Genomic DNA, 25583 nt, shown 5'->3' with positions numbered 1-25583 from the left:
CGGTTGTTGTGTTACAAAGAGCTATTTTGTGTGTATTGTGCAATGTGCAAGACCAGAGGGAAAGATTGATGAGTCTGAAGCACCCCTCACTCTCTGCCTGTGCATAACAGGAGAAAGGAGAATGGCTTCCACAGATGCTTGCAGAATTGAACCTTCTTTATAATTCCTGTGAAAAGCAAGAGAGTATTCTGATGAAATTCAAAAGATGTGTGAGGAAGGAAAATTATGAGAAATATCTTGATGTTGAAAATTGAGGTTCACGACATAAAAGAGTAGATAGCATGATCAGTGAGGGTGGAGCTCTCATTGATCTTGTTCTCTGCTTTGTCCCCAGCATGTAAAACATAGTAGGTACTTTACGATTTGTGGAATTACGAATGTGTATATCAGAGAATTATTGCTAGTGCAATCTATAAATGAAAACTAGATCACCTTACATGCACCATTGATATTTAGGGAAAATTGCCCTATATTTCTGAAGAAAAAGGTTCAAACCACAGTACTAGAAACTAGACATTGAATAACTGAGTGTCTCCCACCATTTCCAGCAGATTATTTGAAGGGAATTAGGAAAGAAAAAGTGCTTTGAATATATTTCTTCATCAAAACCAGTCTTCAGTGTTGAAAATTACATATTTCTCTTTATTAAACATGTTTAAAAAAGACTTAGAAGGTTTTTATTGGGTTGATGCATATAAACATTTATATTGCATTTCAGATGTATCATATTCCCAGACATAGCTGCCAAAACAACTGAAAGCCTTAAATTTGTATAAATCCAATGACATTGTTGGTTAACTTACTGGTTAAAAGAACATTAAGAGGTAAGAAACGCTCATATTTCACTTTCCTATTTACTGTTAGAAGTCTCATACGCATTACCATTGTTGATAATTTGCAGAATGCTTTTTTTCTTTTGTTTCTCCTTTCCTCGTTCCTCTTTTGGCAAACGAATGGTATCAGTAAAAGCTCTAACATAGCATGTCAGACAATATAGTGTTAAAGCGCTGCTTGAGTTTTGGAAGAGTTAGTGGCCAGGTATTACCATTCACTGTAGCTGTAATAGAGGGTAGTGTCACTTTAAGACGTGATACTTTACAGAGGAGGGATATATTGAAAGAGAATACTGCTACTTACAGCACCGTATAGCAGCCCTGCTCCTACATTTGGCTGCCTTACTCTGCCCCGAACGCCCTGGAGTGGGGATGGTCCATCACTGACTATAAACTAAATCTCATCAGAAAACTACACATTATCTCACCGTCACTTCAAAGGTCTCGCCAGGCAGAGGTGACGCCAGGAAATGATTTAAAGGTGAAAATGACAAGGTTTCCACCTCTCAAACCTTGGCTCCTTTTCTGACAATACAGTCTGAATGAACCCTGATGTCTTCTTAACTGTGGAAATAGGATTGGAAGAGAGGAAAAAAAATTTTTTCTAAATCCTCATAAAGAAGATTATTGGGAAGCTGTTTTTCAAAAATCTCGTATTGTGGCACAGATGGATTTTAAAAAGTGTTAGATCTTTCCAATGAACACTAATAGAGTTCTCTGCTCTTGGCTGGATTTTTCAGGTAAGAAGCCTATTTAGGATTTAAGACTCAGAAAACAGATTTGAAACCTATTCAGTCATACCTAGAGAACTATGTAAGGATGGATGCATTATTTGGGGGGAACACCTATTAACACAGAGACAGCCTCTTGGTAACTAGAATGAGGGGTGAGAGATAGTCAGGAACCTTGGAAATAATGCTGAGAATTAAAGAAAGTTAAATGAAGAGGAAAAAAAAGGAAGGAAAATATTTCAAATGTAAAGTCACAGTAATCTTTTTGAGTGCTAAGATCTATGTGGGTGAAGAAATAAGCAAGAGAAAGCAGCGTCATTGAAAAACTGTCAAGTTTTGATTGTGCTAGGATGTTTTTCAAGTTTCCTTTCTAGTACGTTTTAACTGAAATTCACAACCAGTCCATGCATGCCACAGTCGCCTTTGTTTTTTGTCTTTCTATAATTTGCAAGGTATTCTAAAAAAATGGTCCCAAAATGCACTTCATTTCAGGATTCACAGGAGGGGTATTGCTGTTTGTCTCCACTGAAGAGAATGCATCCATGTTATACTGATAGTTCTCAAAACAGTGAGGCAAAGTATGTTGTATACAAAGTAAACAGTGGGCAGTGAAACTAATTACAAAGTGAATGGTCCACCTGAATCACAGACTGGGGCATGAATGGCACCATGCTGTTGAAAATAATGTTTTCCTACTTTGCATTAATTATGGTTGTCACCATTTATCTATTATAGTCCTAAAAACCCTTCTCAAAGACTGCATCTCCCTCCTAAAACCCATAAATTATTCTGTTATGTGCATGAATATAATGCACATTTTTGCTTTCTGAACGTCATGATTATGGAAAGAGTACCAATTTTCATGAGTAAAGGAGACATACTGGGAGGTCACTAGTAGATTTTAAATGTATAGTTGAAATTCTTGAAGGGTATGATTTGACCGTGGAAAAGAAAAGACAGAAACAATCTTGATTCCAAAGCCCTCTCTCCTTAAGAAAAAAGCATGTAGTTAACTAGATTCTTGCATAGAAATTGCTTCCCTAACACTGGATGAATAAGGAAGATGCCTCAAGTTTGATTAATTTGGCAATATGAAATGCAGCATAAGGTGTTGTTTGAGAAATTGGACAATATGTAGCGCAGTTGAGCCTTGTAGCTCCTAAGATCCTTGTAGGTGCAGATAAGACTGTCAAAGTTTCGGTGCCTGAGAAAAGGTATATGCTCATCCAAAAATACATGTACCACCTGTATATGCATATTCATCAACAGTATACAACAAATGCCACAATGGAATCTTAGGAAGAAAAGCAGTCTTGTAAATTATGGCTTGCTTTATAATAGAAGCATAGATCTTGCCTCTAAAACTCATTCTGGCTGAAGACAATTCTTTCTGATCTTAAGTCCAGCCAAAAAGACTGGTTCTGTCAGGGGATTACAACATGCCTCTGAGAAATGATTACTTAGTTTAGAAGACAGCATTGTGATTAAAAATTCATGACTGTAGAATTTAAAAAAAAAAAGAACCCACTCTTTCCTCCCAGGCTTATGTCAGACTTGCAATGAAGTTAGAATGAGAACAGGAGAATGCAGCTTTTCAATGCCTGGGATCACTATAGTTTAAAGATCATTGTATAAAGCGTGATTTTTAGTCAGCATTTCAGACTATCAGGTAATGTTTCAAACTACCTGATAGTCAAAAACTTTATTTTTGTATTTTGGCAATCCTTAGAGTTTTGTTTTATAGAATTTCTAAGATTAATCTATGATCTCCTAGAGAGCATTTCCCTCAGTCCCACTTCACGGCATGACCTCTGCTGGAATATTAATTCTAGCCAGCAAAATATCAAAGGAACAAGACGTCTGAGACCTCCCTTCCTTCTTCAGTGGGACTGGCTGAGCTGGGGGCTTGAAGCTGGGTATGATCCTCCCTGTCTAATGTTCTCTTTAGAGAATGGCAATGGTCTCTGCGATGTCCTGGGTCCTGTATTTGTGGATAAGTGCTTGTGCAATGCTGCTCTGCCAGGGATCCCTGCAACACACCTTCCAGCAGCACCACCTGCACAGACCAGGTAAGTCAGCCGCTGGCTCTACTGCAGCCGCTTCCAGTCTCACCGATGTCTCTTTAACAGATGGTTGAGTGCAAGTGACAAAAAGCACTTATAATGTGGGCAGCTTGCCTTTGAATTCCAAGACATAGTGTTGGCTGGATGCTTTGCGGGCAGTGGGGATGCTAAAACGCCTTGGAATTATTCCTGTTAACTTCTGGGAAGAGGTGGTTTTTCACTAAGAGTCTTCCCATCTCCCACAAACACACCTTGAAAAGTAGAACGCCATTTGTTTTCGGATGTTTTGGCTAGTAGCAAAATATTCTGCGAAGCTGGGATAACTTTCAAGACTCCAGAATATTTCAGAGGGGGACAAAATATGATCTTTGTGGTTGGTAAAAAGAATGTGTGTGTATTCCGGGGTGCCTTTGTGCCTAGCATAGATGCTGCAATCCCTGTCTGCATGTGGCTGTTCTGTGGAGGTGATGGTCGCAAAACTTTGGAAATAAGTTGTCAATGAAAAAAGAATTAAAAAGTAACTTACTATTTCTTGTGTGGTTTAATTTGCCTGCTTTCCTTTCTCCCTTCCTTCACGTTTTGTTCTTCCAGTATGCTCGGTGGCTTTTATATGTTTATTTATTTCTCTTGACAGTTTCGGTGACAAGTTCGCTTTAGCTTAATTTCCCCCCGTGTATTGAATTTTCAGTCCCGCACGCATTTTTGCTTTCTTCATCTTTGCAGTCAAAGCATATGGCCTCACTCTTCAATATGGGTTTTTCTCTCCTTTACCTCGCCAGCTTGTTCATTACTGTTCCCCTACCTTCATTGGTTCTCGGAAAGATTTCTTCCATTTTCTGTTTCGCTTCCGCCTTTGCATCCTTTTACTCCACCCCACCTTCACCGGCCCCACCCGCCCCGTCCCCGGAAGCCGAGTCCGGGCTCTTGGGGACCAGTTGTGCCCAGGCTCCAGATCCTAGTTCTCAGATGCTCCTAGTTCTCAGATGCTCCTAGTCCTCCGTGTGCCTCCTCCAAATCCCTGCCTGGCCGCTTCCCATCCGCGCGGCTGCCGCCGCTGCACGGTGCGGTGTCTCCGCCTTTGCCTTTTCCTGGCTCCGCAGCCAGTCTGGCACCAATCCTGGCTCTTCAGCACAGTCCTCCAGAAACACCTCCCGGGGCTCTGCTTCCAGGCTGGAGGCAGGGTCAAAATAGCGCGGGTGCAGCCGGGGTTCTCCGCAGGCGGCACCGGGCTGCAGGGAGCGCGCAAGCCTGCCCGTTACTGAAGCTCCGGCGGTCCGGGATGAGGGGCGGGGAGCGGCCGGAGCTTGGGGCTGCTGTTGGGGGCTACCTCCCGGCCCTATTTGCCCTCGGATTCCCCACGCCTTGGATCGGGAAGGGATGGCGAGGGGGCGCTGGTGCCCCTGCAGGTGGGCATGGGAACCGTTCTGCTGCTGCTGAGCGCTTGTATTTGTGCATGGAGTGTCCTGAGCCTGGAGTGGGAACCGCCAGATTCAGAGGCTTCAGTGCTGAGGTGGAGGAAAAACAAACGTGAATTTTGAGATTCCAACATTACCTCCAATCAGTTAATCACCCCTCTGTTCTGGGAAGAACGTCTTTGACTTGTTACATAGCCATACAAATAACGCGGGGAGTTTGCATTCATCGTAATACTCAAGAATAAGAATTCGTAATAAAAACAACTATTAATTTTGAGTGTTTCAGACGCTGCTCTCAGGGTGAATTCACATCGTCTAGCTTAATCCTTGTTAACAGGTGGGTGTAATTCCCCCCTTTTTGCCCAGGAAACTGAAGTTCCGAGGGGCTGGATGACTTGAGACCACACCGCTAGTAGCTGCCTTGGATGTCAGGTCGGTCTGATTTCATAGCCAGAACCCATGCCCACAGGAGGATATAATGCACAGAATAATTATGCCAGCTCGCTCTTTGAGGAGGTGTGAATCCTAAACCTAGACTGTGAAAAATTTTCAAGTTACGTCTGTATAAGGGACTGATTTGAACTGCAAATCCATTCTGAGAGGTGGGCACGGCATACTGGTGAATGGTGGTGTGCAGTGAAGGAGGAACGAAAAAGGTCACGACTGGGGGTCAGAAGACCTGAGTCTAGCCACCTTCAGTGTCGCTTAACATTAGTACCATGACCTTGGGCAAGTCACTTCACTTCTCTGAGTCCTATTCCCCACCTGGGAATATTGCGGGTCTGCAAATAAAGTAATGATGGCAGTGCCTTGTGAACTGTAAAGTTCTTCAAAAATATCGGCAATTACTGACGTCCCCACCTAACAGATGACAAACTTGCATATCATGGAGGTTGAGTGCGTAAATATTTGCTATTCACACAGCTAATAAACCACATACCCAGGATAAAAACTCTGTTTCATATTGCTGTTGTTTTTGTAAACTGTGCTGTAATGACTAGAATATACCATCAAATGCTGTCTTATTTTACCCTTTCTGCATGTAAGAGGAAACCCTGGTGGTGTAGTGGTTAAGAGCTACAGCTGTTAACCAAAAGGTTGGCAGTTCGAATCCACCAGGCACTCCTTGACAACTCTATAGGGCAGTTCTACTCTGTCCTGTAGGGTTGCTATGAGTCGGAATCGACTGGACGGCAATGGGTTTGGTTTTGGTTTTATGCATATAAGCAAGAAATAGAGCAGAGTTTGCAATGAGCTTTAACATATATTGTCTCTATTAACCCGTTGCCATTGAGTTGATTCCAACTCATAGCAACACTATAGTTAGTTAGTACATGATTTTTGGTGAAGGGTTCTGGCTACATTGCATGTAATAAGTAAAGTCATGCCTATATGTGAAGATAAGGTTTATCATTAAAACAATTTTCAACTGAGAAATAGATCAATAGAGTTTGACTGAAATTAAACTCAATATTTGTTTTCTCCATTGCCTACCCTTAGAAATTGCTTATTATCACCAGCGTGTGGTCCATCTGTACATCAAACACCTCAAGAAACCGCAGCACTGAAACCAGGTTTAACCCCAAGTGCTTACACATTTGAGACCCATTTCTGCTTCATTGATGACATGAAGAAGCTATAACTACCCCTCTCTAGCTGCAGAAAGAGTAAAATGATACTAAGCTGAACGTCCAGTGGTTCTGTGTAAAACATTTATTCACCTGTCTTGGTTTTTCTACAATAGTGGCAGAGATTAAAGTGATAGATCTTGGTCACAGCAGTATTCTAGATTATTCCAGTCAGACTCCTTAATACAATCTTCTGTTTTGATTTTAAGGGTGAATATATGCCTTTTTTGATGAGAGTTGGGATATTTTCCTTTGTGGGTCTTAAATCTTCGGGGACACTAATGAAATGTGTATGAAAACGAGAGAAATCAGGGCCAGTTATCTGTGACAATCCACCCCTAAATAAGCAAATAAATAAATATATGTCTGGATATATGAGCAAAAAGGAAAAAAAACATAATCTCATTTTCTCAAATCGGTTAAAACAAGTGACATGATGAGAAAAAATGAGACACAGGCAGACCCTGGGCTTTGCCACATTTGCCTAAGCTTGAAAAATCGCCTCTTTCATAAGGCAGGAGCAGGCAAACACCACGTGCATACCAAGTATCTGGGAAATGTGAAAAATGACAAATCTTTCACTCAGAGCCCTGAACGGAGGGAGAGTGAAGGCTTTACAGCTGCCTCCTCACCTACTTAGGAAAGGCTGGCCCCCCACTTGCCGGCCCCTGCGCGAGGAAGATTGATGGTGCTTCGATTGCGAGCAGCCAATTTCAGTCTCTCAAGAAATAATCCACTACACTGACAGATGAGTGGAATTTGACTCGATGTTCCCCTCGTTCAGACTGTGCCGCACCTGGATGGCACGGCCAGCCAGGGGCCTTCAGGGGAAATGGCTAGAGATTTGGGCCAATTTCCACTGTCAGAACACAAAATCGGGAGCATGTTTTTGCAGGGCTGTGAGTTCGTGATCTGTCTTCTCAGTGCAGTGGGTTTGTACACAAACAGAATGAGAATATGCTAACGAGAAAACGGACTGATTTTAATGTATTTCCCTGCAGTCCCTAAGTACCCTCTATTTTTCATATTTGTGGTATTAGGAACACGCCATTTATTTCCAGATACTCACTAGTTAAGGGAGATTAAAACAGTCAATCGAATGAAAGTGGATTTTAAAATCACACAAATGAGTAAAATGTGCTATAGATTAACAGATTTGTAATTTAATGTTTGGCGAGGTCACGTTTTTATTTTGGGAATGGTGTAGAAATTATCATAACAACCTGAAGAATACTTGTGCATCCTTTTTTTTTTTTTTAAATAGTAAAGCTAGGGGGAAGACACTTAATTTAAAAAAGAGACTAAAAAATGAAAAGTCAAGAGTGGTGTTCCATTGTTTCAGATAATTAAAATAGACAGCTTCAATACTTTGTATTCATCACTTTTTGTGTAACAGGTAAGAAAGGACGACTTGTTTGGTAAATGTAACTTTCTAATTTAGGATTAGTCTCACCCTCCCCCCACTATAGATATATGAATTATGACACCACTTTTAATGGTTACTTAATTTTGAGTGTCTGTGGGGGGAGGTGGTGGTGTCCTTGAAAACTTAATAAAATATGGATCATCTCAAAATACTTTAGAGAGAGGAGATCCTTAGGATTCTTTAGCAATTTAAAATTATATAGATAAATTACAAGGAGTTATAAATGCCTAATGAATCATTTATTCTTGAGTCACTGCTGTGTTATTGACAGGAGTATATGGAAATGATATATAAAAGGATTACTCTGAATAGAGTTTTCTATGTAATTTATACTTGGCCTGATTTAAAGCTATATTAAGCAAACTAGGCATGTTAGCAGTATTCATTTATGACTTACTTATTACACACGGAATATCACCATTCATTTTAAAGTGTGATTTTTTTGTTAAAATATTAAAGAACATTCTTGTGTGTCTTACACTTATTTTTATTTTACTGTTCAGTAGTACTTTACTGAAAGCTGCTTAAGGAATATACATTTGAATACCATGGTACATTACAATGAAGAGCTGTTTATGTAATATGGAAGAAATAGTGGGAAAAACGGTGATTGCATATTGGCTTTTTAAGAATGCATACCAGTGCTAGGTTACTAAGTGTAGTGAATTGGCCTCAGGATTAGAGCAGACAGGTTGTTATTTGCATGTACACTGGTGCTAGTGATAATCCATTGATCATCTGATGATATTGACCTAGTCTCCGGGCCAGAGTGCAGCTATGGGTATTTGTTAAGACTCTAAAATTTGAAAGCCAAGTAGAGATGCAACTAAATAATATTTCCTGTTGATCGTATGAGCTTATAAGAGAATTACTATAATGCTATATAGACTGTTACTTATGTGAGCTCGAGTATATAGCATAAATTAATAGTTAAGAACTGGAAAATAGCTGTTATACCTCACTGTTAATGAAAATATTTAGAAGTGGCACAAATGAACATTAGCCTTCAATTGTTGCTTTCTTAAATCTCATTAAAAATGACAATTTAAACTTTCTTTCTTAAATTCTTTCAATTTTGAACTCTGTAAAAAATCTCCAAGTGGGAGTGTATAAATTTGTATACCATTTTTTGAAAGCAATTTGTCAATGTCTCCCAAAATGTAAAATGTTCAAATCTTTGACACAACAATTCCATCTAGATGTTCATCCTAAGGGAATGATTGGGCAAGTACAAAAAGTTGAATGCTAAAGTACAGTCATTGCAACACTGTTTTAATGGCAAAAAATTGGAGAGAATGTGCATTTCCATCAAGAGAGGATTGGAAAAGTAAGTCATTGTACATCCTCACAATGGGATCTGATGTACAGGCACTCCCCGGGTTGTGAACAAGATCCGTTCATGTGTCTTTAAATCTTTAAGTTGAATTTGTAGGTAAGTTGGAACAGAAACTAACAAGTCCCAGGAAGTTATACATAAGAATCACCTGAGGATCTTGTTAAACTGTAGATTCTGATTAGTATATCTGGGGTGGGAATGCAAATTCTCAGCAGGGAACTTGTTAGAAGTACAAATTCTCAGCAAGGGTTGGAACTCCAGAATGTACCAGTTCAAAGCCCTGATTTTCAATGAAGATGATTGTGAGGAAGAATTTCTTGCGAATAGGGGTTGGTTCAATTGTTTCAAAGTGTGGGCAAATTTACATCATATTAAAGGGCAAGTACAGTACGAATTGTCTGTAACCCAGAGAAGTGCCTGTATCTGTTGCAAAGAACAAGATATGTTTGTATGTACTGGTGTGGAAAAACATCCACGGTACATTGCTGAACGAAGAAAATACTTATTGGAATACTCCGCTTCAAAACAATTTTGAAGAAAAAAATATTATTTTCACATGCATGAAAAATGCCAGAGAGGATATAATCATATTTTATACAGTGGTAGTTAAATCTGGTGAGAGGGTTGGGATGACTTTGAGTTTTTACTTCTTATCATTCTGTATTTGGATCTATTTTTAATATGAGCCTACATTGCTTTTTAATAAAAAGGTTAAAACATTAACCATAGAGAGTTTTAATGGTAAAATTAGAACTATATCCAACAGTGTTTCCAGTTTAAGAAAAGGGAAAAGAGTATACTCAGTAGGAGAATATCATGAGACCAATTCTCTTCTAAGGGCCTGAATCCAATAAACTGTCTAGTTCAGCATTTCCCAAATTCTAGTTAACAATACACTGGCCCCTAAGATGCTCCTTGGAGAACAGTATTGGGGAAGCTCTGCATGGTATGTTCTCTTGGAGATTTGCAAAGCACGTAAGTGCACGAGAGATCTGGAAAAATCTGCAGGCGAGAAGCCTGATTTTGTTTAACTAAAATTTCCGAACATTTTTTTATTTGGGCAACATTTACAGTGCCTATTAATATCACTTAAGTTGAAAAGTGTGGGCCAAGATACCTGTGGGATCCTGTGCTATTCATTTTTTTACCTCTGGTATGGTACTTGACATACAGTAGGTGCTAGCGCAGTGGTCAAGCATGTGGCTGCTAACCAAAAGTTTGGCAGTTCAAGTTCACTAGCCGCTCTAAGGGAGGAAGACCTGGCGATCTGCCCCTGTAAAGATTACAGCTTTGGAAACCCTATAGGGTGGTTCTACTCTGTCCTGTAGGGTTGCTATGAGTCAGAATCAACTTGATGGCAATGGTTTATTATTATTTTTTCTTTTTTAAAAAAATTTTATTGTGCTTTAGGTGAAAGTTTGTAGTGCAGATTTGTTTCTCATTCAATAATTTCTACACCAATTGTTTTGTGACATCAGTTGCAATCCCGCAATGTGACAGCGCTCTCCTCCTTTCCATCCTGGGTTCCCTGAGTCCATTCATCTGGTTTCCTGTCCCTTCCTGCCTTCTCCTCTTGCTTTTGGGCAGGAGTTGTCTATTTGGTCTCGTCTATTTGATTGAACTGAGAAGCACATTCCTCATGTAGTGTTAGTCTTTGTTTTATAGGCCTGTCTAATCTTTGTCTGAAAAGTGGGCTTCGGACGTGGCTTCAGTTTTGAGTGAGCAGGGTGTTCGGGAGCCATAGTCTTGGGGGTTCCTCTAGTCTCTGTCAGACCAGTGGTCTGGTCTTTTTTTTTTTTTTTTTTAATTTGAATTTTGTTCTACATTTTTCTCCTGCTCTGTCTGGGACTCCCGGTTATAATCTCTGTCAGGGTGGTTGGTGGTGATAGCTAGGCACCATTTAGTCCTGCTGGGCTAAGGGTGGTAGAGGCTGTGGTTCATGTGGTCCTTCAGTCCTTTGGGCTAATATTTTTCTTGTGTCTTTGGTTTTCTAGCAAAGGGTTTAGGTGCTCAAAAAACACTTGTTAAATTATTAAGGAAAGAAGGAATGAATGTTTTGGTGGAATCTTCAAGCCTCCCTTATTTGATATTATTTGTGTGTGAATGCATGTGTGTGCATATATGGGTGTATATGTATCTGTGAGTGTGTGTGTGTGTGTGTGAGTGTACATGCATAATCTGGGGATATCTCAAATGAAGAGTGATATAAACATCGTCAGTATGACATATGTATATGTGTATCTGTGTAATATTTTTGCTTAGATATTTGACTCTATTCTGTATTTGGCAGCTATTCTATTAATCAAAATAATCCAGGGAATGTAGTTACAAATGTAGGCAAAGATTAAATCCCTAAGATTTTCAGTCACAGTATGAGCTTTTTCCTAGAGGCCTAGAAAATACTACAGGCCCTGTCTTGATAGACTGAAAGGGAAGCTTCACTTAGCAAAGAGGAGAAGGCCTTTTACTTTCCAAATCTTTTTATATAAAGGAAAAATTCTACTTCATCTTTCTAGTAGAGAGAAAATAACACCAGACAAGTGATTTTTTTTTTCTTTCATTGGGGTAAAGAGAAGATGAATTATTTTGCTAACTATTTGTATAAACTAACTTAATTCCGAAAAGATAACGTCCTCAAAGCACTTAGGGAACCCTCTTGGCCCACCTATTTCTTCCTCCTTCACCAACTTCATGTAATAAAGGTTCGGAGAAAGAAAAGAGAAATGATATTATCATAGCGATTTTTTCTCAGCAGATAGATAGAAATGCTGAGCAGTCTGCTAAGTCATTAAGCAGATCTTTTCTCTATCCAAGAAACGAGTGAAGTCAAACCTCACCCTGACTCTGGGAGGGAGGGAGATCTCCTGCCGCAGAACCCCAAGTTCTCAGCCATGACCATTGTTCTAACTGATGCGGTTACCTCTATCTACCTTTATAGCATCTTTACTAGATCTTCTCTTCTAGGCATGCTTCCATTTTACCCTGGAATAAATCCACGCTAACTGAGTTTGTATACATCCAAAGAATTTTCTTGATTTCCCTATCATGTGCATGGAGAATGGACTGATGGGGTCATATGCTTTGAAGTGAATCTAGAATGTTCCCAGGTTTAGATGAACTACCACACAACCTGGGGGGTGGGGAGGATGGGGTGGGCAGGCACTTCAGAGCTTTTGAAATTAATAGCATACCCTGGATGAAAGTCAGCGGGCCAACAGGTCATACTTCCTACTCAATAACCAAAAAGATAGCAGTTCAAACCCACCCAACAGCTCCAAGGGAGAAAGACCTGGCAATCTACTCCCATAAAGATTACAGCCTAGAAAATCCTATGGGAAAGTTCTACTCTGTCACATGGGGTGGCTATGAGTCAAAATCAACTTGAAAGCACTTAAAAACAACAACAATAAAACTCAGTATATATAGATGGTCCCTGGGTGGTACCAGTGGTATGTGCTTGACCGCTAACCTAAAGGTTAGTGGTTTGAACCTATCCAGGAGCACTGCAGAAGAGAGGCCTGGTGATTGCTTCCATAAAGACTACAGCCTAGAAAACCCTATGCAGCAGTTCTGCTTTGAAACAAATGGAGTTGCCATGAATCAGAATCAACTCAATGGCAACAAGTTGTGTTTTTGTTTTTTTTTTTAAATTCAATGTATGTATTTGTTGATCAACTGGGCTTTAGCCAGGAAAGTAATTTGTAACCTTTAAAATGCAAATACCAGTGGAAAAGCACCACTTTAAGCGTTTTTTTGGTCTGACTGAGACTGGAGGAACCCCAGAAATTATGGCCCCCGGACTGTCAACCCAGAACTAAAACTATTCCAGAGGCCAACTCTTCAGACAAAGATTAGACTGGACTATGGGACATAAAATGATACTTGTGAAGAGTATGCTTCTTAGCCCAAGTAGATACATGAAACTAAATGGGCAGCTTCTGTCCGGAGGTGAGATGAGAAGGCAGAGACGGTCAGGAGCTGGTTGAATGGACACGGGAAATCAGAGGCAGAAAGGAGGAGTGTGCTGTCACAGTATAGGGAGAGCAATTAGGGTTACATAACAATGTATGTATAAATTTTTGTATGAGAGACTAACTTGAATTGTAACCTTTCACTTAAACTACAACAATAAAAGAAAAGAGAAAAAGAAAGAACACCTGGGCAGGAGTCAGCCGACTTCATTTTCAGGATCTCACTTAAGCTGTCAAATTGCAAGGCTTCAGATGAGAGGATTGGAAGGATCAATAATTTTTATATGGAGCATAGTAGCTCCGAGGAGGTGATCCATGTGTTCCATGAATAGTAAAGTATTTTCTACCAAATAATGAAGAATTTAAACTGCCCAAGGAGTTCATTCATCAACTGTATCCATTTGATAGAGCAAGATTCAGTATAAAATTACCTTTACATATTTAAAAACTCTTCTGCTAAAACTTTGAAAATCTATAGATGATGTTTTGGGTGGACAAAGCAAATGCCTTCATGGACCAGGCAGGTAGCAAAAATGATTGAGCCAGCCTGGGGCTAGACATTAGGGAATGCTGAAGATTGTGGCAAAGAACATATGCATATCTAGAGAGCGCAATATATCCTCACCTCAATGTGGCCAGATCATCCAATATTTCAAGGCAGCCTAGAAAGCTAGAATTTTATGTGTCATTTTGTTGTTTTTTTAAATGTCAGGTGGGTAAATCAAAACTTGAGTAAGGACTATATCCTACCTGTAGGCTGTCAGTGGGTAACCTCAAACAAGATTATCTTCTAGCTCCAAAATTATATGATTCCTTATATATTTATCGAATTCCTTTATGAGGGCAGTAGGAACAGAAGAGGACATTTTATGCACATCTGTTTTGGCCTGCTTTAAAATTATGCCCATAGGTCAGTCCTATCCTGAATTATACCCAACTTGCTAAAATGCTGCGTCTCTGAGCCTCCTTTCTGCAGCTAAGGGCGTCACTGCGGCTCTGGTAACCTGGGAGCTTTTATAAAATGAAGTCAGTGGCCTCATCGGAGGTCTGTTTAAATCTTAGCTAAAAATCAATTGTTTGTCCTTTAGATCAAGGTTTGGGAGAAATAGTAATCTCTAAATGTAATAAAACGGAGGGGAAACATCAGGCTGCATAGTAATGCCTATTTAAAACCTTAATTTAATACTTTATTAAAATTCTCAAAATCTAGTGTGCAGCCCACTAGTGGGTTATAAATTGATCTTGAAACTCAAGCAGTTTTTGTTGTTGTTTTTCTTTTGGGTCAGTGATTTAAAATTCCATGGGCATTCGTTTTGTATATGAATAAAAGTTACTTATCAATACACCAACTGAGTTACCATTCTACTGAAAACAGCATGTAACTAAGGTTTACTGAGGTTTCTTAAGGCAGTATTCCACTAAGAAATCTGGCTGCTAGCTCTTTGAAACATTGTAAAGTGCCTGCATGCAAATAATTGGAATTTGTCCAATTTGGGAAGGATAATTTGTTATTGTGTATCATGAGTGTTGTCTTGAGTTGTTAGTGATTTTCAATTGCTGTGGTCCTTGCTTTTTAATTATAAATTAGTGTTGGTTTAGTTTCTTCATTATCAATTAAATTTGCTGTGGGCTGTTTGGTTTAACCCTGTAGTGTGTAATGAAGCGTATTTGCTTACTTTGAATTAGCTGAAGACTAATGCCATTCCTGCATTGTGGTTCAGAAATGATTCATCTATATCCTTATTGCTAAAAAGATATATTTATGCTATAATTTGCTTATATGCTAATACTTGTATAGTGACATTGTATACTTCCCTTATTGCTAAAAAGATATATTTATGCTAAAATTTGCTTATATGCTAATACTTGTATAGTGACATTGTATACTTCTGTGAACCTGTGCAACATAGTCACAAGTAATATTTTTGGTTTATTTCGATGTCTATAAGGCATCTTCTTATGTAAATAGGCTAATAGGTTAATAGGCTAAACATGTAATAGGCTAATCTTATTTTATCAAAATAATTAGTGATTCAGAAATGTTTCTTTCCGAGTATTTATTTAAGTATTTTTCCACTGGGAAGTGGAAACAGGTAGGAATTGCGTGTTTTACCTCCTCAGTGTGCTGTGGACAAGAAAGTTTGAATGCCCGTTGTTTTAGAAAGAAATTGTAACTAGAGACCAGCCCTTAATAGAGCTCAGAATTCAAAAGTATGTGACATAGCAAAATAAATAACCTCTCGTCTCTGAAATAAAATTAGAAGATATAAGACATGGGAACATGGTATTTGGAAGCTTCCCAGATGAGGCCTTATTCAGCTGAGTTGTGTTTGTAGCTTCTTACATCTCTTTAACTGAGGAAAATGCAAGATGCCAGGTACTGGACATGTACTCGAAAAACTAGGTCACTGGGTGAACGTTTATAGGGCAACATTTTTGACAGCTGCTCCCAGGATTGTTTAGAAGAAAGAGCAAATTTGTGGCTTGCATGCCATCAACCTGTATTATCACAGGCCTAGCTAATGAATCACAGTGATTGTTCCCATGGAGCCTAGATGTGATTTCAGAATCTTCCTCGGTCCTTCACCAGGCACTGCCTATCCACTGATAGACACTCTAGCATGCAAGTGGAGAGTCTTTGTTATTCCTGATGTGGGTTAATTGGCTGACCATCTCTGGAATCTCTCTCCTATCCAACGAAATGCATGCCACAAAACTCTTTCCTTTAAAAAAGAAGAAAATGAACCAGATTTTAATTCATTGAAAGTAAAACTTAGTTACACGTGTCCAGTAGCTACCATTTTAGACAGCACAGCTTTGGACAATTCTGTCCACTTCTGAGAGTTGCAAAACTTTCTTAGTGTTACCGCCGGTAATTTTTTAGTCTCCCTCCTCATTCATCTCTAACTGCAGGATTTAAAGCAGCTTGTGATGCATACTGTAAGAGAACGTGGTGCTATGTGATCATAAAACCAGTAGCCGTCAGTGCCAATTCCACTTCATGGTGACCCTGCGTATGTCAGAGTAGAGCTGTGCTCTGTAGGGTTTTTAATGGCTGATTTTTCAGAAGTAGTTGCCAAACCAATCTCGCGAGGTGCCTCTGGTTAGACTCGAACCTCCAGCCTTTCATTAGCAGCTGAGCTAGTTGACTGTTTGCACCACCCAGAGACATGTGATTATAAAGCAAGAAGCAATTCATTCTGACCAGAGAAGATTTGGGAAGGTCTTATGCAGAGGGTGACATTGATGTTCGGCTTTGAAGACTGAGGAGGAAGTCAGCTAGTGGGGAAGGCTGAAGGCTGGCCTGTTCAACCAAAGGGAACAGAACAAGTAAAGACTTAGAAGTCAGTGAGGGAAACAGAAGGAGCCCTGGTGGCACAGTGGTTAAGTGCTCAGCTGCTAACCAAAAGGTTGGTGGTTTGAACTCACCAGCCGCTCTGTGGAAGAAAGATGTGGCAGTCTGCTTCCATAAAGATTACAGCCTCGGAAACCCTACGGGGCAGTTATACTCTGTCCTGTACGGTCACGATGAGTAGGAATCGACTTGACCACAGTGAGTCTTTTTTAAGGGAAGCAAGAGGGTGGAGACTGTGGGTCTGGATGCTGGAGGCCCTAGACTAGTTAGAGAAACTTGTATTCATTCCAATTAAAGCAAAAGCATGCTATTTTTATTCTTGGTTACTGCTTTATAATCAAAAGGCTGTCTTATAAATGTACACTGACCATCACTGATGGAGAGATAGGTAAGATGGAAGGAAAGGGCCTCAGTATCCGTAATTATAGTCTCTATAGAAAGCATGTCTCTTAATTAATAAAGACGCAGCAAACATACTCAGGTTAGACTCTGAGCCCTGTGAGGCCTTTCGCACCTTTGAATTAATGTTATCTTTCTGCAATGAAAGACAAAATATGCCACTACTGTTGCTTAAAAATCTGATCACTATATTAAAGGAAACTGCCTATCTCTAAGTCAAAACCTGAGGATAATAATTTTTATTTTTAACATTCAACAAAGTTAATATTTAATATTCAGTGAAATTTATTGACAATTTACTAAGTGCAGAGAAATGCACTTCCTCAATAATGATAGCACTGACACTTTATTATAATTGCTTTTGTCTCACTGTTTTCCCCAGCAGATGGTAACCTCTGTGAGGGTAGGGAACCCGGCAGTCTGGAAATGCCTGGCACAGTGGCTGGCACAAGATGAGAGCCAAATAAATAATTGCTGAGTGAATGAATGAATGAGCCTAGATAGTCACTGTTTCATTTAATTCTCCTAATTAAATGAAGTAGAACATCTTTGTAAGGTAAAACATCTTTCCATCTGACCTGTAAAAATACTGAAGAATTAATTGATTGGTTCACGATCATTTGGTCAAGGTGACGCACAAGGTCGTAACTAGGCAGGGCAAGCTGGGATCTTTGCTGCCTGCTGAAGCAACTCCATTAACCGAGTGCCTGCTATGTGCCAGCCCCAAGATGGGATCTTTCTCATGATACATTGTTTGATCTGCACCACAACCCTATGTAGGTGGTACTGTTATCCTCATTGCACAAAACATTCAGAATGGGGATGATAATTACAAAGCTGAGAGCAAACCTTAGGTTGTGTACTGACTCTCAGTCAGGTGTTCTCTCCATCACAACCAAGTGCTACTTTTAGAAAAGTATCAGCAAGCTAGTCTTGGTGAATTTAAAGTGCAGAAACAAAGCTATGTTGAGGGGCATTGCTCTGCATTAGCAAGTAACTTTTTTTGGCGTTTAGGGCGGTTAGGGGATCGGCTGCTAACCAAGAGGTTGGCAGTTCGACTCCACCAGCCACTCTTTGGGAACCCTATGTTTCTCTGTTCTATGGGGTTGCTATGAGTTGGAATTGACTCAGCTGTGATGGGTTTGGTTTTTCATTTCGTTATATCATGCAGTAGGTATCTTTGTGTGGTGGAGATGGTTAAGCATTTGACTACTACCTGAAAGGTTGGTGGTTCAAATCCACCCAGAGGCAACTTGGAAGAAAGGCCTGGTGTTCTACTTCTGAAAGGTTACAGCCTTGAAAACCCTATGGAGCAGTTCTACCTTGTACACATGGGGTCGCCATGAGTTAGAATTGACTTGACAGCAACTGGAAAAAAAAAAAACAAAAAAAAAAACTCATGCAGTAGAGTCCTTGGGTGGTGAAAATGGTTAACACACTCAGCTGCTAACCTAAAAGTTGGTGACTAAAGTACACCCAGACTTGGCTCAGAAGAAAGGCCTGGCAATCTACTGAAAAGTCAGCCATTGAAAACCTTGTGGAGCACAGTTCTACTCTGACACATGTGGGGTCACCATGAGTCAGAGCCGACTCTACAGCAACGGATTTTGAGTATAATTTTGAGTATTGTGGCTGAGTAATGCTTTATTCTTCATTTTGCTGTGCAAAGAGACCTAGCTGAGAACATGCTTTCTTTCCTTATTGAATTAACAGCATCTCATTTTCAAGTATTTTTTATAGGGCTGTTGTCTCCTGATAATTTTTTTTCCAGGCTTTGAAGACCCTTTTTGTGCCCCAGGTGTGGAAACAGCAGCATAGGATAAATCTACATTTATTAGACTCAGTCTTAGAGAAGATTTTCTGTTTTATTTAAAATGAAGTTATAAATCATTCACATTGGAAAAGAATTCTCTCCAACTGCAATTTAACTTTTTGATAAGATTTTTTGGCATTTATCATGTTGAGACTTTATAAATTATCTAGGATATTGTAAAGTGGGCTGACCTTTCTGTAAATGGGTTGATCATTTGCAGCAGTGTCTTTTTGTTAAAATATGAAATTTGTTGTCTTTCAAATAAAACTTTCTAGACCCATAGCCGAATAACGTGTTAGGTAGAAATTGCTTAGATAATCAGACCCAAAATCTCACTTTCAAATTCCTCTTATGATTAAAATAAATCCCATCCCCTATTCTAAAAATAGCCCGTGGCCAGTGATGGCGAATTTCTGACACACACTCCATACTTCCTATGATGATACCATTAAAGACATTGCTAATCAATTACGGCACTCTTTGTAGCTTAACCCAGATTCACCTTCTGAATCATTTTAAATAAAGTACCTTCAATCACTCAGTTATTGGATAAGACTGATTTAAGAAAAGCAACCACAAAGACCGTGAGAATAATCATCATCTAGCACCTGCTACATGCCCCATACTGTGCTACGTGCTTTACTGGGACTTCCTGTTTAATTCTGAGATGAAATATATTGGCCATTCCTGGTCTAGGCTGTTCTTTTATGGAATTAAATTCCCCATTGAAGGCGGGTCATATTATTGATTCAAAAATAATGATTAAGCAAGTTAATACTTACAAAGTACTTAGAACGATTCCTGGAACACGGCATGTACCCTTTAAGGGTAACATCTACATACATTTTTGGGAACTGGGGAAGATTTGATTTGCTTGCAGGTCTTGTACCTGACCTCACTGTCTTTACCAGTGGTGACTTTTGGCCTCAGGAGCCCATAGGGATAGTGGCAGCTCTGTGTACTAGACAAACCAGTTCACATCCCAGTTCTGTCAGTTATTACACATATTGGCTGTAAGTGTGAGCAAGTCAGTGTAATTCTCCCTGACTCACCCATAAAATGGGGATTCCTGTTTACAAAATCTCCACCTTGCAGGCTTGAGTAAGAAATAGAGATAATGTCTGCTCTTTACCTGCCATGGTATAGAGCATGTGGTATCTCGTTATATTGTTATGTAAATATATGAATGTCAGAGCAAAGATGGGATATATGGACTGCTAACACGTACACCTATATTATTTTATTGTATGAAAATATGCACATAGAAATTTTACAACTTGGACTTACTTTATGATCACATCTGAGTCTTCTAATAATAAAAGTCTATGTACTCAGTATTGGCAAAAGGTAGGATTTTATGGCTAATTTCTACTCTGGAAAATGTAATGGTTAGCCATGAATTCTAAGTCAGTATGAATAGGTCAGTACTTACAGTATCCTTCCTTCCAACACCATGTTGTGTATGTAATTACTGATGAAGATGCCCTAATCAAGAAGTTTAGTGATGTCTGTATGATTCCAAAACAATAGGGAAGTTTGCTTAATTAATTTAAACATCTGACCAATCACTCTAAAAGTCAGCATTGATGCTTTGTGACTCTGATACGGGATTATAACCCTATTAAAAGCGACACTAAAACCATTTGCTGGTTAGTTAATTCCAATTCATGGCGACCTTGTGTGTGTCAGAGTAGAACTGTGCTCCAGTAAAGTTTTCAGTGGCTGATTTTTCAGAAGGAGATCTCTAGACCTTTCTTCTGAGATGCCTCTGGGTGGACTTGAACCTCCAATCTTTTGAGCATATTAAGTGTTTGCACCATCTAGGACTCCAAAAAAGACATTAGTCAACTGAAATCCTAGACCATTTATCCACACTACCTCAGGTTTTTGTTTTTTTTGTTTTTTGTTTTCCCATTAATTGAATTGTTTTATAGAAACCATCACCTCTTTATCACAGGACCCAAACACTAAAGAAAAAAAAAAACAAAAACCAGGTATAGACTGATTTAAAAAAAAATAAAAAAAGCACAATGGTAATTCCCAGAGTACTATTTGTATATTTCAGCTACCTGTACCCCATGTTTTCTACTCTGTATACAAAATACTATTTTTGTATATTAAGAATTGCCTAAGAAGCCTGGCATCTAATATTTTGAGCCTTAGAAAAAAATGGAAAAAAAAAAAAAAAAAAAAAAGAGATGCCCATGACCAGTATTTTATGTTTTGGGAAGATTCTAGAGAATTTAAGCTTAGTATTAAAGAATAGCCTCTATAGTTAGAAGCATGGATTAAAGATATTATAAGATGATGATAAAATTGCAATTAGTGTTTCAGAGTCGCCTAAGAACTGTACCCAATAGGCAATAGCTCTCTACTGAAGAGATCAAAAGCCTTATAGCCTTGCTGAGTTCTTTGGTAAAACTTTATTATCTTCTTCTTCTTCTTCTTTTTTTTTTTTTTACTGTCCTCATTAACATACTTCAAAAATACTGTTAAGCATTTCTGGCAAGCAGAGCATTGGAGTAGTTTTACAGTAGTGTAAAGGGTTTATTAATTATAATCTTTTCATGAGTCTGTTTATATTCAATGGTGACATTAATAGGTTGCCAGAACAAACTAGAGTTAATTGTATTTAATTAAATCATTGAAAACAAGTAAGAGTAGTTTATTGTTACTGTAAAAAGAAAGCCGTAATGATGTACTTGTTCGTGTGAATAAGATCTGGTGTAAAGTTCTTTCTGCTGAGTGTGGTATTATTCATCATCAGAAAGCAATATAAAAATGCTAATTCAAGAAAGTTGTCATCATAAGAGCTCATTTTGAGTTGGAAACTTCACACAGTATTTGTAGTCTTCCATCCAGTGTTTGGTAAACATAGCGAGGTTCCTGGCATGACAGACATCTTTGTCTTCCTCTCTATGCCCCTTGAGCAACTTTAAGACCATCTATCCATCCCTCCTTCCTTCCTTGAAGGGGTTGTTTGGTGAGGGGAGAGGTTTAAGATCTGGGTAAAAAAAGGCTTCTGTGAAAAAAATAATGTTTCAAATAAGACCTAAAGGTGTAGGAATGGACTATGCCAAGAGTTAGGGATGGAGCTGGGCTGCAAGAATTCTAGGCAGAGAGAACAGCATTATGAAGGTCAGAAGGCAGAAAGGAATTATACATTGGAAACGTCTGAAGAAGATTAGGGAAAAGATCTTTTTTTGTCAGGGACTAATGCATGTAAATGCTTTGAAGACAGCAAGAGGCCAAGACTTACTAGAGTGGAAACTGACTTCACAAGAGAAAATGAGTTTAGCCCTTTTACCCCCGCCTCAAGATTGTGTTGAAGATTTATACAAGCATTAAATTAGGACTTTTATTAAATACTCACCACTTGCCTGGAGCCCTGGTGGTGCGGTGGTTAAGAGCAATGGCTGCTAACCAAAAGGTCAGCAGTTGGAATCCACCAGCCACTGTTATGGGGTAGTTCTACCCTTCCTATGGCATCACTATGAGTCGGAATTGACTTCACGGCAACGGGTTTGGTTTGATTTTGGTTTTATGTACCTGGCACTGTCCTAGGATTCTATATTATTTTATTAATCCTTACACTTACCACACAGTCAGGCACCTACTTTTATTTTATTTTTTTTACCGATGAGGTAAACAAGACAGAGAAGTTAAATAACTTGCCCAAGGTGCACAGTTAGTGAGTGATAAAGCCAGGATTGGAATTGGAGTAATGTGGTTCCAGGTTCCTGGGCAACATAAATGGTTTATGCTCGACTGTTACTCTAAAGGTTGGCGATTTGAGCCCACCCATTGGTGCCTTGGAAGAAAGGTCTGGAGATCTGCTACCGTAAAGAATAGAGCCAAGAAAACCCTTTGAAACAGTTGTACTCTGTAACACTTGGGGTCACTATGAATTGGAATTAACTCGACAGCGACAGGTTTGGTTTAGTTTTTACCTGGTTCCAGATCCGTGCTCTTAATGGCTACAATACTGAAGCTCCCTGCCTCCACCAGTACAATTAGTTTAGATGTGATGGGCAGTACAGGTATCCACCACTTTTTGAAAGTTCACTTTACGCCACTTCACTTTTACGAAAGACCTACATTAGTACCTGCTTTTGCTAACCGAAAGAAATCTGAAAAGGATTTTCACTTTCATGAAAAAAAAATCCAAAAAGCAGAAATAGTGTTCAGCATTTGTTTTACAGCTAGGAGTGAAAGAGGGAGCACACCTGAGCACTGAGTGTGGCGTTGCCAAGCTCCTTCCCTGGGAACTACACTCAACATCTCAGCACCAAACCACCGTAGCTTTGAACTGTGTCTGTGAGCATCTGTGCTTTATCTCAATTTATTTTGTGCACCCTTTAGCAAGATGTGTCCTAAGGTATCAGAAAAGCCTAAGAGAGCTTGTAAGGGTTTTATGTGTTATTTGGTATGATTTGGTAGGTTGTTTTTTGGGTCTGGGAACACTCAAATAATTTTCCCATGTAAATTAATGGTAATTGCTTCTTTGCTTTACACCATTTTCCGCTTATGAAAGGTTTCATAGGAATGCTCTACTTTCGGATAGTGGGGGAAACCTCTATTAAGATAGATATAAAGGTATGTTAGTATAGACTATGTGATACTGTGGTAACAAATCATCCCCCAAATCTCAGTGGCTTAAGACAACGAAGATTTATTTCTTGATCATGCTACTGCTGCTCGTGAGGGTTGCCTGGGGCCTCTGCTCTGTGCTGTCTTCAATCCAGAATCCAGAGCACATCCAGAAACAGTACTGTTTATCATGGCAGGGAAAAGAGCGTTTTGGAGGTTCTCACATTAGCTTTTGCTTGAAAGGGACACAGGTCACTTCCGCTCACAACTCATTGGCCATACCTGGTCATATGGCTTGACCCAATGGCAAAGGCCATGAAATGCAGTCCTCCTGTGTGCCCAGAAAGCAGATAGCAGAAAATATTTAGTGAAGAGCGTTAATAACTACCTTTAAATGCCTTGTTGTTGTTAGGTGCCGTTCAGTTGATTCGACTCACAGAGACCCCATGTGACAGATTAGAACTGCCCCATAGAGTTTTCTTGACTGCAATGTTATTATGAAAGCGAATCCTTACCAGGTCTTTCTGCTGTAGAGTTGCTGGGTGAGTTCAAACCGCCAGCCTTTCAGTTGGCAGTCAAAAGCTTAACTGTTTATGCTACCAGGCCTCAGTGGTTAGGAAATGATATTCCCTTTGTTACGGTACTCTTCCATTCTTAGATACCCAAGTTTAGGTATTTTAGCTTATTTCGGCATTTGGACAAGAGTCCAGGAACTTCAATTACTCAGTCTATAAAGAAGGCAAAAGGAGATAATCTAGTTAATAAATTAACAACAAACAAAACAATGTCCGTCACCTGCTTTGATTTTTTTTAACCCAGCTGACATTTGAATGAATGAATGTTTCATGGTCCACCTCCTCATTTGGTTGAAGGTGAAGGAAACCTTTGATGCTGTGGAAGTTCCTGTCCTTTTCTCCATTGAGTCTCTTCCCCTAGCGATTGCCTGATGCTCTAGCTTGCTCACTCTCTCTCTTCCCTCCCTTCACCTCTCATTTGTGTAAGTCTAATCTGTGAATTGATTCCCAGTTTCAAGAAGAATTGCCGCCTGTGAGTAAAAGATCAAAGCATCCAGTACTACACCATCTAGGATGCTGCTGTGTGCTTTAGATGAAACTTTTATAGGGCATGTACAATAAGTTGGTGATATTTTTATATTACCCTAGGTGTTTTTCTATTCTTCTTATTTTCATTTCCAGAACTGTGTGTGTTTCTAGTAGGCAGGCAGAGAAATCAGTTCTGGATCAAATGCATCCATTTGTCAGGGATTATTGTATGTAAATGCTTTGATGACAGCGGGAGACAAAGGCTGGTAAGAGTGGATGCTGACTTTGGAAGGAAAAAATTAACGAAGCTAGGAAAACAGTGACAGCAGAGAACATTGCAATTTTAGGTGCTAAATGACTTATTTTCAAACCCTAGGAATATGGTAATGTTATTCTTCTCCCCCTTCCTTTAATTAAGCACTTTCAGTGCATCGTGACCTCAGCTGAAGAAAAGTTGTCTTAGGGAGAGTTAGATTTCCTGTGAGCTGTTACTTAATGAACAGGGTTTTTCCTTATTAAATTAAAGAAAATCTGTGTAGATAGGCAGAGCAGAAAAGCTATAATTCACTATTGTGAGGCTGAAGGAAGAGAAGGAAAAAATAGGGAGACAAGCTTGTATATGTCACGACACTTCTATCTAGCTTGTATCTGACACCTTTCTCTGTCACGAATGTCCTTAGCAAGTGCTGCTTTCCCAAGGATGGTTCAGGAAGACAGCGCTTACATATCAGGTTTGGGTTTTTTTGGAAGTTGGCATTAATTTTTGACCTCCCACCGCTTAGGGGTGGAATGAGGCTGAAGCAATTACTTTGTCAAGACTTCAAAGGACTCTGTGGAGCCCTGATGGTGCAGTGGTTAGGAGCTCAACTGCTAACTAAAAGGTCAGCCAGTTTGAATCCACCAGCCGTTCCTTGGAAACCCAATGGGGCAGTTCTACTCTGTCCTGTAGGGTCGCTATGAGTCAGAATAGACTTGACAGC

General features: G+C 39.5%; 1 protein-coding gene across 2 annotated transcripts in view; it reads left to right on the top strand.

Annotated features, from left to right (window-relative positions):
• Nucleotides 1-1089: 1089 nt before the first annotated feature.
• The window catches only part of TAFA1 (TAFA chemokine like family member 1), a 659101-nt gene continuing 634607 nt past the window's right edge, over nt 1090-25583 (top strand). The window contains exons 1-2 of one of the 2 annotated variants that reach the window (XM_004372725.1): nt 1090-1573; nt 3513-3633. In XM_004372725.1, coding sequence (XP_004372782.1) covers nt 3516-3633 — 118 coding nt within the window. In that variant the 5' untranslated portion in view covers nt 1090-1573; nt 3513-3515. Of the gene's footprint in view, nt 1574-3114; nt 3634-25583 lie in introns of those variants that run through there. The other variant, XM_004372726.1, reaches the window with a different exon arrangement.

This window comes from Trichechus manatus, unplaced genomic scaffold (assembly GCF_000243295.1).
Source record: "Trichechus manatus latirostris isolate Lorelei unplaced genomic scaffold, TriManLat1.0 scaffold00020, whole genome shotgun sequence".
NCBI lineage: Eukaryota > Metazoa > Chordata > Mammalia > Sirenia > Trichechidae > Trichechus > Trichechus manatus.
This window is presented reverse-complemented; position numbering and strand designations above follow the sequence as displayed.